Raw genomic sequence first — 14,484 nt, forward strand, 5'->3', positions numbered from 1 at the left:
TCTAGGGTCTTCATATTCTGCCAATTACCTGAAAGGTTTTGCACTTTGCTCTGGAAGATTTAGAATGAATGGAATGGAAAGTATCTGATTAATATTGGAATAAAATTTGAATAGTTGTCCATTACTTGAAAATGTGCCTTTTCTGATGAATATGAAATTGCTTTGAAGAGCATAATTTGAAACAAAAAGAAAGCAACAGAACTATATGCAAGTTGATTATGTAATCATTTACATCTAGGATTTATTCATATAAGTGTGTAAGGAAAAGCAGAAGGAATTGGTTTGCTGACACAGAAAGCGAGGCCATCTTCCACTTTTAACTGTTTAAACCCACCTCACAATATATTATTTTTTTAATAAAATTAAGACAATGGAAAAACATATTACATAGCTAAGAGAAAGCCTGACAGTTGATAATTCTCTTTTGTTACTTGAAGTAATTAAAATGAGAAGAAAATTTTTTGACAAAATCAAACAATTTATAAAGGAGTTGAATTTATTTAAATGAGAAACATGTATGTTTTCTTAGAAGTATATAAAGAGTAAATTTTTTTTTGTTAATCTTTCCAAGCTTCATAAAACAGAAGAAGGGATAAATGTTCTTTCTTTAGGTAACTGAATTCAAACTAAAGCCTTATTTAAATAATCACTGATTTACTTTGCAGCATTTCTTCCCAAGGATTGTTAGTGAATGAAAATAAGAAAATTTCTCATTCTGACAATAAAATACATCAGTAGCCTTGGAGTAGTCATAAAGTAACTGCACCCTGCTGCATTTCCCTGCTTCCCACCTAATATAACATTTAGTTTTTTTAGCTTCATATCCTAGACAGTACATCCTCTTTATTTTTTTAAGAGATGATTACAGATGACAGAATTAAAGAAGAGATTCAGGTTTTGTTTCTGGGAATGGATTTAAATTCTGCTCGGGTCAGAGGAGTCTGGCGTGTGCGTGCCCTCTCGCGCACTCTCTGTCTCTTTCTCTGTCTCTCTCAGTTGGAGGGCATATCTTGCAACTACACCATGCGTATTACAGATATGCTTCTCTCTGTTCTGTGGCAGCATCCTTTGCTATCTTCATTTCAACAGCATTTTATTACAAGGCAGGCTAGAAATTGAACCACTGTAAAATGCCATGGAAATAAGTCACTTTTACTGAATCTGCCAATTAGGCAAGGTAAAACGATCGATCCTATATTGGTGGTTACTATTAAATCTAGCCAGACTGTTAACTCGGGGTAACTGGAAAAAGTTCAATTTGCTGCAAAATTTGGAAGAGACCAGTCATTCTTCATAGCTATTGCTTTGGGGAAAGAATTTAGAGGTTTACTTTAGATCTGAGTCACCCAAAAGTGATTCTCTTGGGAGTGAACAAATTGAAGCTCTCAATCTTCTTGTGAAGGAACACGTCAGAAATAATTCTGGTTGGTTATTTCTGTCTTAAGAGAAAGATTTTATTAGTGATGTTGATAAGGAACGAAAGGATTTCCCTAGAAGGAGTGACAGTATTATTGAGGACAATAAAAGTCTTATGGGGGCTTGAACTTTCATTAATGGGAAAGCAGTTTGCTATTTTGGAGGGTATTTTAATCAAAAAGAAAATAATTGACTCGGGAATCTTGTCTTGTAGCACAGTCACACTGACATGAGATTTAAAGCTTAGTTTACTAGCTGTTACCAGTTCTTATGAGAGGTTTAGACTTTTGTTACTAGTTACACTGACTCAGTAACAACATCAACAAAATCCTTACCATACAAGTTAGAATTTGCAGGTATCATCGTGACATGTGCACTATGTTACGACTTCAGTAAATGGTCTTTGTTAAGTACTGATTAATACAAATTAAATGACCTCTTAGAAGCTCAGTCACCTATCCTTTCCTTGGAGCTTAGTTAATCACAAACATTTGGATTGCCAAGATTGTGAAATATCTTCTTCTGGTGACCTTTAAAATGATCTAGATAGTTATGTAATGGGAAGATTTAGGTGTAATCCTGCCAAAGGATTTGACATTTCATTTCATTCCGTTGAATTTTATTCCATATCACTGAACAAACACTTATTAAAGCAAAATAGCTGCTGTGAAGAATACAGAGATCTACTGTGTATGGAATCTTCCTCCAGAAGCTCACATGCTAGTACATCAGATAATGACACAGAAAACGAGTGACCATTATACAAGGCATAATATGTCAGATGGCTTGAGAATGTTAGAAACAGTGATTTGTTGGGCAAAGGAAATGAGATGGGGCAATAGAAGGTATGTCACTTGCCTAGGTTATGTGCTGCACTCTGCTCACTGCTGGAGGACCACAGCCTGATCATGGAGGGTCTTGATCTCAAGACAAGCATTTGGAGCTAGTCTGTGGGCAGTAGGGGTCCATTACTGATGATAAGTGAAACTGAGGAGAGTGGCAATTTGGGAAAGTTTATCTTATATTTTAGGAAGACATATCTTGTAAGATAAACTAGAGCACAGATGAACAGGAGGCCAGAATATGTTAGGAAGATACTGCGTAAAGTATATAGAGTCTGAATCAAAGCAATGTCAATGAAAATTGTTTAAAAAATGTTTTGAAAATCAACAGCAGAACCAAAGAGACTAGATTTAGGGAATTATCACAGAGTTCAAAATAATAGTTTCTGAGACTGGGCAATTGGGAGGCCAAAGTTGGATTTTTAAAAAATAGGCAATACTAAGATAGAAATGCAGTAATTGGGAGGAGCATGAGTGATTCTGAAAAGCCTGAGAATGCCATAGAATCAAGTAGTGCTTTTAGTGACTTATAAGCTCTCTTACATCTTTAGCAAGATTAAAAGTACATGTTATTAGTTACTTCTATGAAATTCCATTTTATTTCCTAGTTTTTCCCCGCGTAACTGCTTAATGAATGTTTGATGGCTATGGCAGTAAAGGTACACAGTATAATTGGTAAAAAAAAAATATACATATATACTATGCTACAGCCAGAGAACCAGAGCGGCCTCTTATGTGTTTCCCCAATGTCTAGCCAAGTATTTAGCACATAACTGATGCTCAGTAAATGGTTTTTGGATCAAATGCTTTAAGTAGTTCTGACTACTTCTGTCACACACAGAAGCTTCATCATTGCTTCCACTCTGACAGAGACATGAAACTTACCATTTAAATAAACAGTAAAATAAAATTTGTGAGTTGTGTCAAGAAAACAACTCATATAGGTGAAGAAGGAACACATCTTTTTTTTTTTTTTTTTTTTTTTTTTTGCCATACGCGGGCCTCTCACTGCTGTGGCCTCTCCCGTTGCGGAGCACAGGCTCCGGGCGCGCAGGTTCAGCGGCCATGGCTCACGGGCCCAGCCGCTCCGCAGCATGTGGGATCTTCCTGGACCGGGGCACAAACCCGCGTCCCCTGCATCGGCAGGCGGACTCTCAACCACTGCGCCACCAGGGAAGCCCCAGGAACACATCTTTAAAGCAACTTACATAGAGATATTATTTCTGGTGCCCTCTCACTAACTTTGGCTTTTTTTCATTCCTCTCTCCCTGTTTCATTCTCTGTTCAAATATCTTAATGGTTATAACCCTGGCATCTTTTTATAAATGTCACAGAATGCTACCAGCAGTCATACTTGTGTTTGTCTGTAGAAATCAAGCATGTGAGCCTTGGTTATGCGGAAAAGGAAAACCATTCAATGGAATCAAATCCTCAACTGGCTACCTACCACACATGGCCAGTTCATGAGGAATATGTGCACAGTGGACCAGCCAAAGAAACTATAGTGTCTGTAATCCTACAGCTTTGTTTTTAAATTTGTGTGAGTTAAGTTGAACTTGTGAGTTAGGTTGAACTTCCTATGAATTATAAGGACTCTTTTTTGCCCTTATGGCCTCAGTCTTAGGCTTGATCAGGTCTTTCTTGCCCCGTTAAGCTGGGCTTACAATGTAACCTTTCTTCCGAGATTTTTACTTAGAAAGGAGAGAGAAGGCCCAGAAATGTTATTCTGTCTCTTTATTTGGTTTCCATATGGACCTCACTTGACCTTCAAGGGGCAGTGAATAAGAACCATGGGAGAAAAGCATGCATCCTCTAGGTGGGAGATGGCATGATCATATCAATAGACAGCATTATGATGAACAGGTTTCAAGAGAGAATATCCAAATAGGAAAGATTCATGAGAGAAAAGTAAGAAAAAAATGTAGTATATAAAGAAACTAAGCCATTTAGATAAAAGTAACTTGAACTTCCTGTTAATACTCAAAACCTTATATTAAACACAATTTTGTGATTAGCATTTATCACTAAGACATACCAATGTTAACATTATTTTCAAACAGTAAGAGCATATAGGAGGACCTAACTATTGTGTGTGTGTTTTTTAAAGCAAGCGTTGTGATAGTAGTTTTTCAAATGTAATAGGTTGAATTCAGGTATCACTAGAGGGGTAAAACCTGATACTCGACTGAGTACACACACAAACGCATACACTTAAACACAGGAGTTTTTAAGTTTCTATTCATGTGCCTTATGAGTTATAAGAAACATGTATCTATCTCTTATGCTTATATGAGCTATATTAATATCTCTTACATGAGAGGCAGTATATCACAGATTCTGAAGCCAGACTGCCTAGGTTCAAATTATAGCTCTATCACTTGTGAGCTGAATGACTTTGCAAAAGTTACTTAAGCATTTTGTGCCTCAGTTTCCCCAAGTATGAAATCAGGGTGGTGATGATGATGATGATGATACCTATCTTATAGGGTTGATAAAAATATATACTACATAATTGCATAAAAGCACTTAGAATAATACTTGATGCCCAGAATTATATAAATTATCTTAGCTGTTATTATTATATAAGACATGACTTTTACTCAAGCAAAGTTGATTTGTATGGTAATAAAATTCTTTTGGCATAAAGAAGTGGCAAGTTAATGTAAAAAGGGACAACATTACGCTTTATGGTCTACAGAGTAGTGTATGCATGATACTCAGTTTTATTTTTTTTTAATCTAGTTGAGAAGACATCTAATTTCCCATCAACATACTATAAAAAAGCAGCAATTCCAAGGATAACTTCTCATAATAGATAATGCCATTAATTTAATTAAAAAATAATAATGCAGTCCATACCCATGTCCTTATTTTCACAGATCAACGATTCCAGCTAACAGGTGACTAATTAGAAACTACTGAGCACTGATTCAGTAACATGGTTCAAAATGTTACAGCCCTGTTTTTTTTGTTTTTTTGGGGGGTTTTTTTTTGCGGTACGCGGGCCTCTCACCGCTGCGGCCTCTCCCGCCGTGGAGCACAGGCTCCGGACGTGCAGGCTCAGCGGCCATGGCTCACGGGCCCAGCCGCTCCGCGGCATGTGGGATCCTCCCGGACCAGGGCACGAACCCGTGTCCGCTGCACCGGCAGGCGGACTCCCAACCACTGCGCCACCAGGGAAGCCTCAGCCCTGTTTTAAAGTACATCAGTGCATCTACCAAAATGTAATTATCCAAGACCCCCTCATCTTAGAGATACCCAGTTTATTTTTTATACTTAATTTCTCCTATAATGCTTATTTATTAGAAGTTTCTGCCCTCTGGGGAGGGTAAAGCAAGAAGGAAAGAAAAAGACCCTATCTGTCACTTAATCGAGTTGGTCTCAGCTAAAGTATCTTTATTTTCCTGAACCAATACAAATTAATTTCAGTTCCCTTCCATAGGTAATGCAACATTAATAATGTAAAGGAATTATTTAAGTATATAAAACATTTTAGAATGCATTTTAGGGGAAAATTCTTCACAAGAAAGCCACAACTGATATGATAATATGAATTTTAAGAAAATATTTTTTCTTGAAAAATAAGTTCATGTATCTTATAACAAAATGCATGACCATAAATCTAATTTCATATAAAAGTAATGTTGAATATTTCATTATGTATATTTCTAAGGAATATAAAATTGTTAACTACAGTATACTATCATGTTATGTTTAATATTTCTGTTATGAACAGAATGATTTCTAGTAGTACAACTGGTAATACTCTGTTACTCAGTGGAACTACATTTTTCAGTATAATTTATACTGGATATTTATATTCCAGTATATTATCCAGTATATTAAATATATTAATATTTAATATTCCATTAACAAAGATCTAGGTCATATCTAGTGAGAATGAGAAAACTACTGAAGCACATATTTTTACATGATGTTCTATAGTTTCAGCACACTGAGAATATTTAGTAATTAAAGATACATAATATAATTATCAAGGGTATTGGGAATAAATACTGATGCCCAGAGGAGCTATTTCCATGCATCTTAGTGTAAGAACAAAATGATAAGGCGATGATGTCAGAAATAGAAGAAAATAAGCATTACTTCACTACCTGTCAATTCTACTAAGTACTGCAGTCGCTGATTCTAATGTACTATCTCATTTCACTCCAGTACTAAACCTGTCCTGGAGGGATTTAAATCCCTAATTTGTGGATAAATAAATGTATTCAGAGAGGTTGAGTTGCCTAAGGTAACTTAAATAGTACTTCGTAGACTTGAGCTTGTCGTCTTGACCTGTCTGCCTTTGAACCCAGACTCTTTTTGTCTGTTCTGAGATTCCAGTAACTTTGATTGCAGTGGCGATCCTAGAGGCTAGAGCAAATGCAGAGAGTAGCAAAGAGATTAGAGAAGTATGGCACTCGGTCCCTCAGGCTTGGGAATATCTAGATGGAAAAGATGGAGAGACTGGGTGCATACAAGTCCTCAAACTTAGAATACGCAGTAGGGAAAGAGAACACATTAGTAGTGGCTGTGTGTGAAATGCTCAGAGTCAAGATGCTTAAGGAAGTGATTTTTCAACATTAATTCTGAAGCTCTTTCTTTAAAATTAGGGAAAAAGGGACTAGAAAGGGAATATTGAAGAAAATGGGCTCATCATGAGAATGGCGGTAATGTTTGAACTGGAAGATAATCAGTAGAATTGAATGTTACATCTACATACTAGCCAGTCAATGCAGATAACTTCCTCTGTGGTACACTTGAAACCTTCCACCCTAGCCCTCTCTCCTAATAATCCTGTTCTCTTCTTTTTCAAGAATTATTTTCAGGCTAATGATGTTTTGTAATTATTTATTAGATTTTCTTGGTGTTCACTTTAATTTCTGATTTCAATGGTATAACTGTATGTAGGATGTATGGATAGATGCATGCATGCATGGACTTTAGAGGGAGGAGGAAAGTTAGGAGAATTGAGGGCTATTATTCAATGATTAGGATCTGTCACTCATGAAATATTTCCTCACTCCATGAAATAGCTCGTCTGACCATGGTAATTTTTCAGCAACGTATGAGACCACTTGATCAATTAGTTTAAAGCTACTGTTGTTAATCTCATGTAAATAATTTGGAAGTTAAAGTCTTATTTAAGGATTTAAAATGTATTATATATTTCTTCAGATCCTAAAGCTTTACTGTAACTTCAGCCCTTCTTTTCCTGGATTTCCAAAACCACATTCTATTTCTGTACATAGAATGCTTATTGGAGGATGATGACAGCGTGAATAAGATGAGGGTAAATTAAGTGAATATTGGGTTCTTGCAGTATGGTTTAAAGTCTTTGTTCTGAATGTGCCTACATATGAGTTTTTAGAACTAACTAGCTGTTAGTATTTATTGTGTACCAGGCAAGGTGCTAACCAGTTGTAGCTTATTCATTCTTCCTAACCATCTAACGAAGTAGGTACTCTTATTATCCCAGTTTTTTTTTTTTTTTTTTTGCGATACGCGGGCCCCTCACTGTTGTGGCCTCTCCCGCCGCAGAGCACAGGCTCCGGGCGCGCAGGCCCAGCGGCCATGGCCCACGGGCCCAACCGCTCCGCGGCATGTGGGATCCTCCCGGACTGGGGCACGAACCTGTGTCCCCTGCATCGGCAGGCGGACTCCCAACCACTGCGCCACCAGGGAAGCCCTATCCCAGTTTTGAAAATTAGGAAGCTGAGGCTTGGCATGGTTGGAAACTTGCACAAGGTCACATAGCTGGTTAGCAATACATGCAGGAATCAAACTCAGAAAATCTGATGTTAGATCCCACACCTTTAAACATGCACATATTTTTGTCACTCTGTCATCCATACTATGTCCTTTTCTACTTATATTTGGAAAGATGTAGGGGTACATTAATGGTCAGCTCTGTTTTTAAAACAGTTTTCCACATTTACTGAGCCCCCTTCCTGGGATTGGTAAGCATTGCGTGCTTTTTAAATCTTTAAACATCATAGAAATGGTCTTTAGGGCCCCCCCCCTTTGGTAGCTTAGGATTTAGAAGAAACATAAACATTTATTTTTAACAAAAAGGTTAAAAAAATGGGTTTGCTATAAAAAACTAAGATAACTATGCAAGAATGTTTAAGTAAGTGGGTATCAAAATAAAAGCTCTTCTAGGAGAGCCTGTTGAGGAAGCCTATTTAAAATATTTAGCAAATTTATAACAAAAGTACATACTATAAATAGATCCTCATGGGGAACTAGACAGTACTGTGACCAGTCAGGCTTAGTAAAGTGAATATTGGACTGAAAATAAAATGGCAAGTCATTTCCAGATCATTTCATTCAGGCAATAGATAGAATAAGGAATACAGAGCCTAGCCCAGTGCAGAGGTGATGGAAATAAGGACGTAAAAATGACCATAAGAGAAAAAGTAACGAGAATGATACACTGCCTACCCCCTCTATCATTTCCTAAGAAATCATAAAGTTTTCTGATTTGCCTGGGATGCTTTTATTTGAAAATAAAATCAATTCACATCCAGATGTATTGCATTAGCTAATTGTTCATGAGTATCTAGGGATTTTTTGGTTCCTGAGCTGGATTTTCTAAGATAGTACTTCCTAAGTGTTAGACTTATCCCATGTTTGTAGAAACTCTTCTGGTTTCTTAAGATTTTTGCACATTTTATATTCAATTCAAGTTTTGTTCTCATCAGTCTTTCGTTTTGTGTACATTTATTTGGCTAAGCTAAAAACTATAAATCACTAAACTTAATAGTTTACTAAGCATATTTTAATTATATTAATTTAAAGTGATATGTGGGAGTAGATGGCCTTAGAATTCATGCATAACCCATGATCTGTGTTGTTTCTGGGGGGGGGTGTGTTTGTGTGTGTGTGTGTGTGTGTAGGACCTGCAAGTGTTGGTAATTTCCTGTTGGTTAATCACTGAAGTAGAAGTAGTAATAAACTATGCATATAGGCAACAACAGTCCTTTCCTGTTTCATGTTGTTGAGCATATACTCTGACCAAGGGAAGTATTGTATAACCTCCTATAGAACTTACTGGAGATCCAACCTTGTTTTTGTTTTCTATTACTCTACCTTTCTATTAATTTTTGTTCTTCACCGCTAAGTGTCAAATCTAATAATTCCCTAGCCTTACATATTTCCATGCCTTTATTTTCCAAACAGTATTTCACATATATGCTAAGAAAGGATAAAATAGCATAAGTCTGAAGTAAACATTGAAGTGACTCTTCAGTGGTTGTCTTAAGCCAGATTTTGAAGACCAACTTGTCATGGGTCAGAGCAAGAACTCGGTACCACTGAAACATTTGAAGGAAATAGAGAAAAGTCATATTTAAATCATAAGATGTGAATATGTACTAAGGGAACAACAAATTTGGTCAGATTCTTTAACTAGAGAATAATTTGTAAGAAATAGAATTATTTGTTTTACAGAGGTATAACAAAATCTAAGTTGGTCAAATCTAAGCATTTTTAATGTTAAGTTTCACTGTTGACCTTTTTTCTTGTCATAAGGAAAAAAAGGATTGTTAGTTGACATTAGAAAACAAACATTGCTGACATTTGTATCTAATAATGGTATAGAAATTTAATTAGGAGCATGACAGATTTTCTTTAAATTTGATAAGTGTAACAAATGCATTACTCTAAGAAAAATACTGGCAAGAAATACATAATAAAATACCTAGTAGGTATCTCTGTGTAAATAATTTATATTCTTTTAATAAAGAAAAACAGACTTTAACAATCATATGTTACAGTATTTTAACCTGAAGACATTCTCTTCTGATAGGCAAAAATTTTAGTGTATTTCTCTGGGGATACATCTGTATTTGGAATAATTTGGCTCATATTTCAGTTTAATTAGCAAATCAACTGTAAACCTCCATTGTATAAATCCCGCTATGAGAAATTCAAATCCATAAGAAGTAAATATTTAATTAAAAATTAATTGTAAAATAGCTTTTAAAACTTTAATGTACTTTAAAAATTAGTTGCCTTGAGAATCCATGTTTTCTCAAAGAGGGAAGCAGGAGAGTGTACTCTATACCAATGATCAAGGCCCTTATTCATGGATACATAGGTTGACAGAAGGTTTTAACTTTTTAAACTAACCATTTTCTGGATGGCATTTTTGCTAATTCTAAGAATCAACTTCATTTTAAAAAAATGAATTCTGGACGTTGGATATTTTATAGTCTTTTGTCTTTTGCAAATAATAAGGGGATTAGCTAATACCGTGATATTCATTAATATTTATTTTTGGAGCTGAGGTCTGGGAAAATAGGAACTGATTACAGTGTTACAATAGCTCTGTCTTGCAGCTATTGAGTATGCTTAGAAAGGTCAGTTTAAGCTTTTCTGTTTTAATCCCTGATTAGGAGTAGAAGAAACGATATAATTTGAAAAAGTCATAGAAGAGAAAAGGAGATACTGGAAATGACTTAAATCAAATAGAGTATATTGCTAATTTACTGCAGTGCTATGCATTCTTCGAGATTTTCATCTACTGTTGAGAACCTTTCCCATGTTCCTTTATTTACCTCTACTGAGTGTAAGTTCAGATGGTTCTCATGTTTGATTTTAAAGCTATTAACTCACAACTAGCTTTAGTGGTACTTTGTGTTAGCACGTCAGCAAAAGCATAACATGTAAACCCTTGATCACTATGGCAAGAATATAATTTCTGATTATAGAACAAATAGATAAGCAAAACAAAATCAGAAATCTAAGTACTGGAGAAAATAACTAGTATATTTGATCACATATGCTTTAGAAAGATGCAGCCTGAGTTTCAAAATAAGTACCTTATGGCTCAAACAATGATTTTCTGTTTCCTTTACTAAAAAATATGAAAACAATAAAAATGTAAAAAATGTGAATAGTATAGCATTATTTCCTAATTGTCTTTAATATATGTAATTAAATATACTCTCATACTTGAGTGATAGGAAAAAAGAATTGGCCAAATTAAACCAATTTATGGTATATTGGACACCAGGATATTATTTTAATTATTATTTTTAAAATTCCTGCTGACATATTTGAAATGTTCCCAGTCCTAGCTTATATAACTCAGAAAGCACAGACTTAACATGACTTTCAAGGGCAACTCTGAATGTTAATGTTTCCATTTTGAGCCTCATGGCAGAAAGAGTTTTATTAACCAGTGTAAGCTCTGGAATGTCAAAGGTGTGATAGGCAGTATAGACTCCACACACAAAATAGGTGCATAGTCATTTTATTTTAAATTGCTTCACTTGAAAATGTACTGTGAAAGTCTGGAGAGAGGAAGTAAAAGTAAGTGATTTTATATAGTGCTCTAAAATGTTGAGACTTGAAAAATAAAAGTCCTGGATAAAAATGCTCAAACATTTGAGTTTGTGATGTAGCTAATTCTAATAGGTTCCCTTACGCCCGCCATAGGGTTCGAATAACTAAGAGCTAGTCTGATAGGTGCCAGGCATCATTGTTTCATAAGTAGGGATTCCAGGTTTTCTAGAAAGTAACAGGCTTTGTCCCAAACCTGCTTCTTCATTCTTGTATTATATAATAACATGTTCTAAGAGGCAGACTAGATGACCAGGAATTTTGCATACTCATTTAGGGATTTCCAGGTAATAATTAGTGTAGTGTGATAAGGTCCTGGAGGAACTGGATCTCCCAAGCAGGGTGTCTTGGATCTAGAGCAGCCTCCTCTGTTTAGTCCTCCTGTTTACTGTCTGTTTATTCCTCTGTTTATTCCTGTTTATCTTTACAAAAAATCTATACACTGTGATTTTTAAAAGATTGGAATACTGTTTCGGGTTATATGTGCTTGATAGTATAATTGTAATTACACTTAAAAAAAAGAATCTCACCCATTAGATTGTAATCTTTATGCAGTCAGGAAGGGTCAAACTCACCTGTGAATATTGCCCTCACCCCTCCACATGGTGCTATTCATTTAACAAGAGTTTGTTTATCTTTAGTTGCTTGGAATATCTAGTGAGAAGGACAGGGGGCATCTCTGTTTCAGTGGATCTTATGTTCCAGTAAGTAAAGACAAACAACAAATGACTAAACTAATACATAAGAAAAATCTGAGTGTGAAAATGTTATGTTTAAAAAGTTATAGAAATAGTAACTAAGATGCAAATTTAGATAGCATCTTCATGAAAAGCCTCTCTGTGCAGGTGACAAAGTGAGTCCTGAATGATAAGAATGAGAGAATATTTAAAGATACAGAGGAAGAGCAATTGGGGTAGAGCAAATAGCTTGACACAGTGTGGAAGAGAAAGAAGACAAGTATGACTGAAACATAGTGTCAGAGGGCAAGAATGGTATGCAGTTAGATTAGAGAGGCAGGAAGGTGCTAGATCATACAAGGATTTCAGGTTCAAGGATTTGGATTTTTCCTCTTAGTGTGATGGGGCTCCATTGTTTTTTATCCAGAGGAATGTCATCTGATTTATAGTTGAGCAGAGGAGAAGGAACCAACCAGCAAAGGAGCTAAAAAGCAGCTCTTAGTGAAGTAGGAGGATAATCAGGCAAGGGTGGTACATGAAGCTCAGGAAGAGAGAAGAGAGGATCCAGAATGAAGGAGTGGTTAATTAGGTTAGTAATCAAAATGTCAAGTAAGATGCTATCAAAAAATGGCTATTGGATTTGGGAACCTGGAGGTTGATGGCACCCTTTACAAGAGATGTTTTAATGGGATAGTGGGTAAAGGGACAATAGTAGGGTAAGGAAATAGAAAGAGTAATGTAGAAAACAAAATATTTTTTAGTGAAGAGGGACACATAATGAGGCAGTACTGGGAGGGGTTTTTTGGGTCAAGAGTTTGTTTTGTTTTGGTTGATAATGGAGAACTGTAGAGAAGGAGAAATTGCAGATGCTTGAGGCGGCCAGGTATTTTAGGAGAAAAGTCCTTGAAAAAGTGAGAGGAAGTGGGGTAACGGGCAGCATATCTTAGTATGCCTTTCTCAACAGATGCTTTCTCTGTATATACTTTCACATTCAATTGACAAAAACGTGCAAATTTTGCTGAGCACCATAGCAAAAAATTTGCTTGAAATGATTCCAGTCTAATAAAAAACTGTATTACCCAAAGCATGGCAGAAATAAATCACACTCATTTGGGAAGAAATGTTTCTGGCATACAGAGCATGAGACTATTATTTTAATTTCCTTTTTAAAAACACTTATCTTTCAGGTGCTTCAAGAAGACCTGGAACAGGAACAAGTCAGGGTGAATTCTCTCACGCACATGGTGGTGGTGGTTGATGAATCTAGTGGCGATCATGCAACTGCTGCTTTGGAAAAACAACTTAAGGTCAGAGTATTTTCTTTAATACACTAAATATGTCATTCAAAATAATTAATTGCAATTCAGAAAATATTTAGAAAATTTAAAATGTAATTTGTATGTTACAGATATTTAGAATACAATGTATTCATTTAAACTAATTCAAATTATGTCCCATTTGTGGGATGTTTGTGCATAATTCCTTTTCATTATATACTGTTTGCTCACACTAGCTTCCTGGCCTTTGGGGAAATACATAAATGCAGATCTGTTTTTTAATTATAGTTGAATAGCATGCATTAGATAACTCGTCAGAGGAATATTATTTATGCTCTCTTCAAACCTACAGTCTGAAAGAGGACAAAGGTAAGAAAACACAAAAAGGATCACATTCACTCAAATAAGAAAAAGTTTAACACATTCAGTATATTTTTTCCTGGAAGCCTTCAGCTGTAGTCTCGATGAGGACATAGCAGGATGCTTAAGTCATGGAAGTTTTGTTTTAGGAGATAGTTAGCCTTTCAATCCCTCATTCAATCTGACTCATAGTAATTGTGTCCTTGGAAATATAACTAGTATATATTAATAAAGGATAATGTGGATATTTTCATATTTACTTCCTAACTGGAAATGATAAAGTTTTGTTATAAGTTTTTTTTTTAATTTCAGCAAAGCATAGATACATATACCAAAACATCAACATTAAGGGAAAATAACAACAGTTTATTGTTCTGAATGTGACACATACATTCACATATTTACCCAACCACAGATTATATTTGAGGCATTCATTGTACCCACTACATGCTTGCCTTTCCTTTGTGATAGTTAGGAGCCAATAGTCTAACACGTCTGAGGATCCAATCAACGTGGGTTTAAATAGCTTTATAAGCCCAAGGTTTTTCTAAACCTAGTTTC

General features: G+C 35.6%; 1 protein-coding gene across 1 annotated transcript in view; it reads left to right on the top strand.

Annotated features, from left to right (window-relative positions):
* The window catches only part of DMD (dystrophin), a 2,243,521-nt gene that overhangs the window by 722,031 nt on the left and 1,507,006 nt on the right, over positions 1 to 14,484 (top strand). The window contains exon 13 of the mRNA XM_060293058.2: positions 13,474 to 13,593. Coding sequence (XP_060149041.1) covers positions 13,474 to 13,593 — 120 coding nt within the window. The remainder of the gene's footprint in view (positions 1 to 13,473; positions 13,594 to 14,484) is intronic.

The sequence above is a fragment of the Globicephala melas genome, chromosome X (genome assembly GCF_963455315.2).
Source record: "Globicephala melas chromosome X, mGloMel1.2, whole genome shotgun sequence".
In the NCBI taxonomy this organism is placed as follows: Eukaryota; Metazoa; Chordata; class Mammalia; order Artiodactyla; family Delphinidae; genus Globicephala; species Globicephala melas.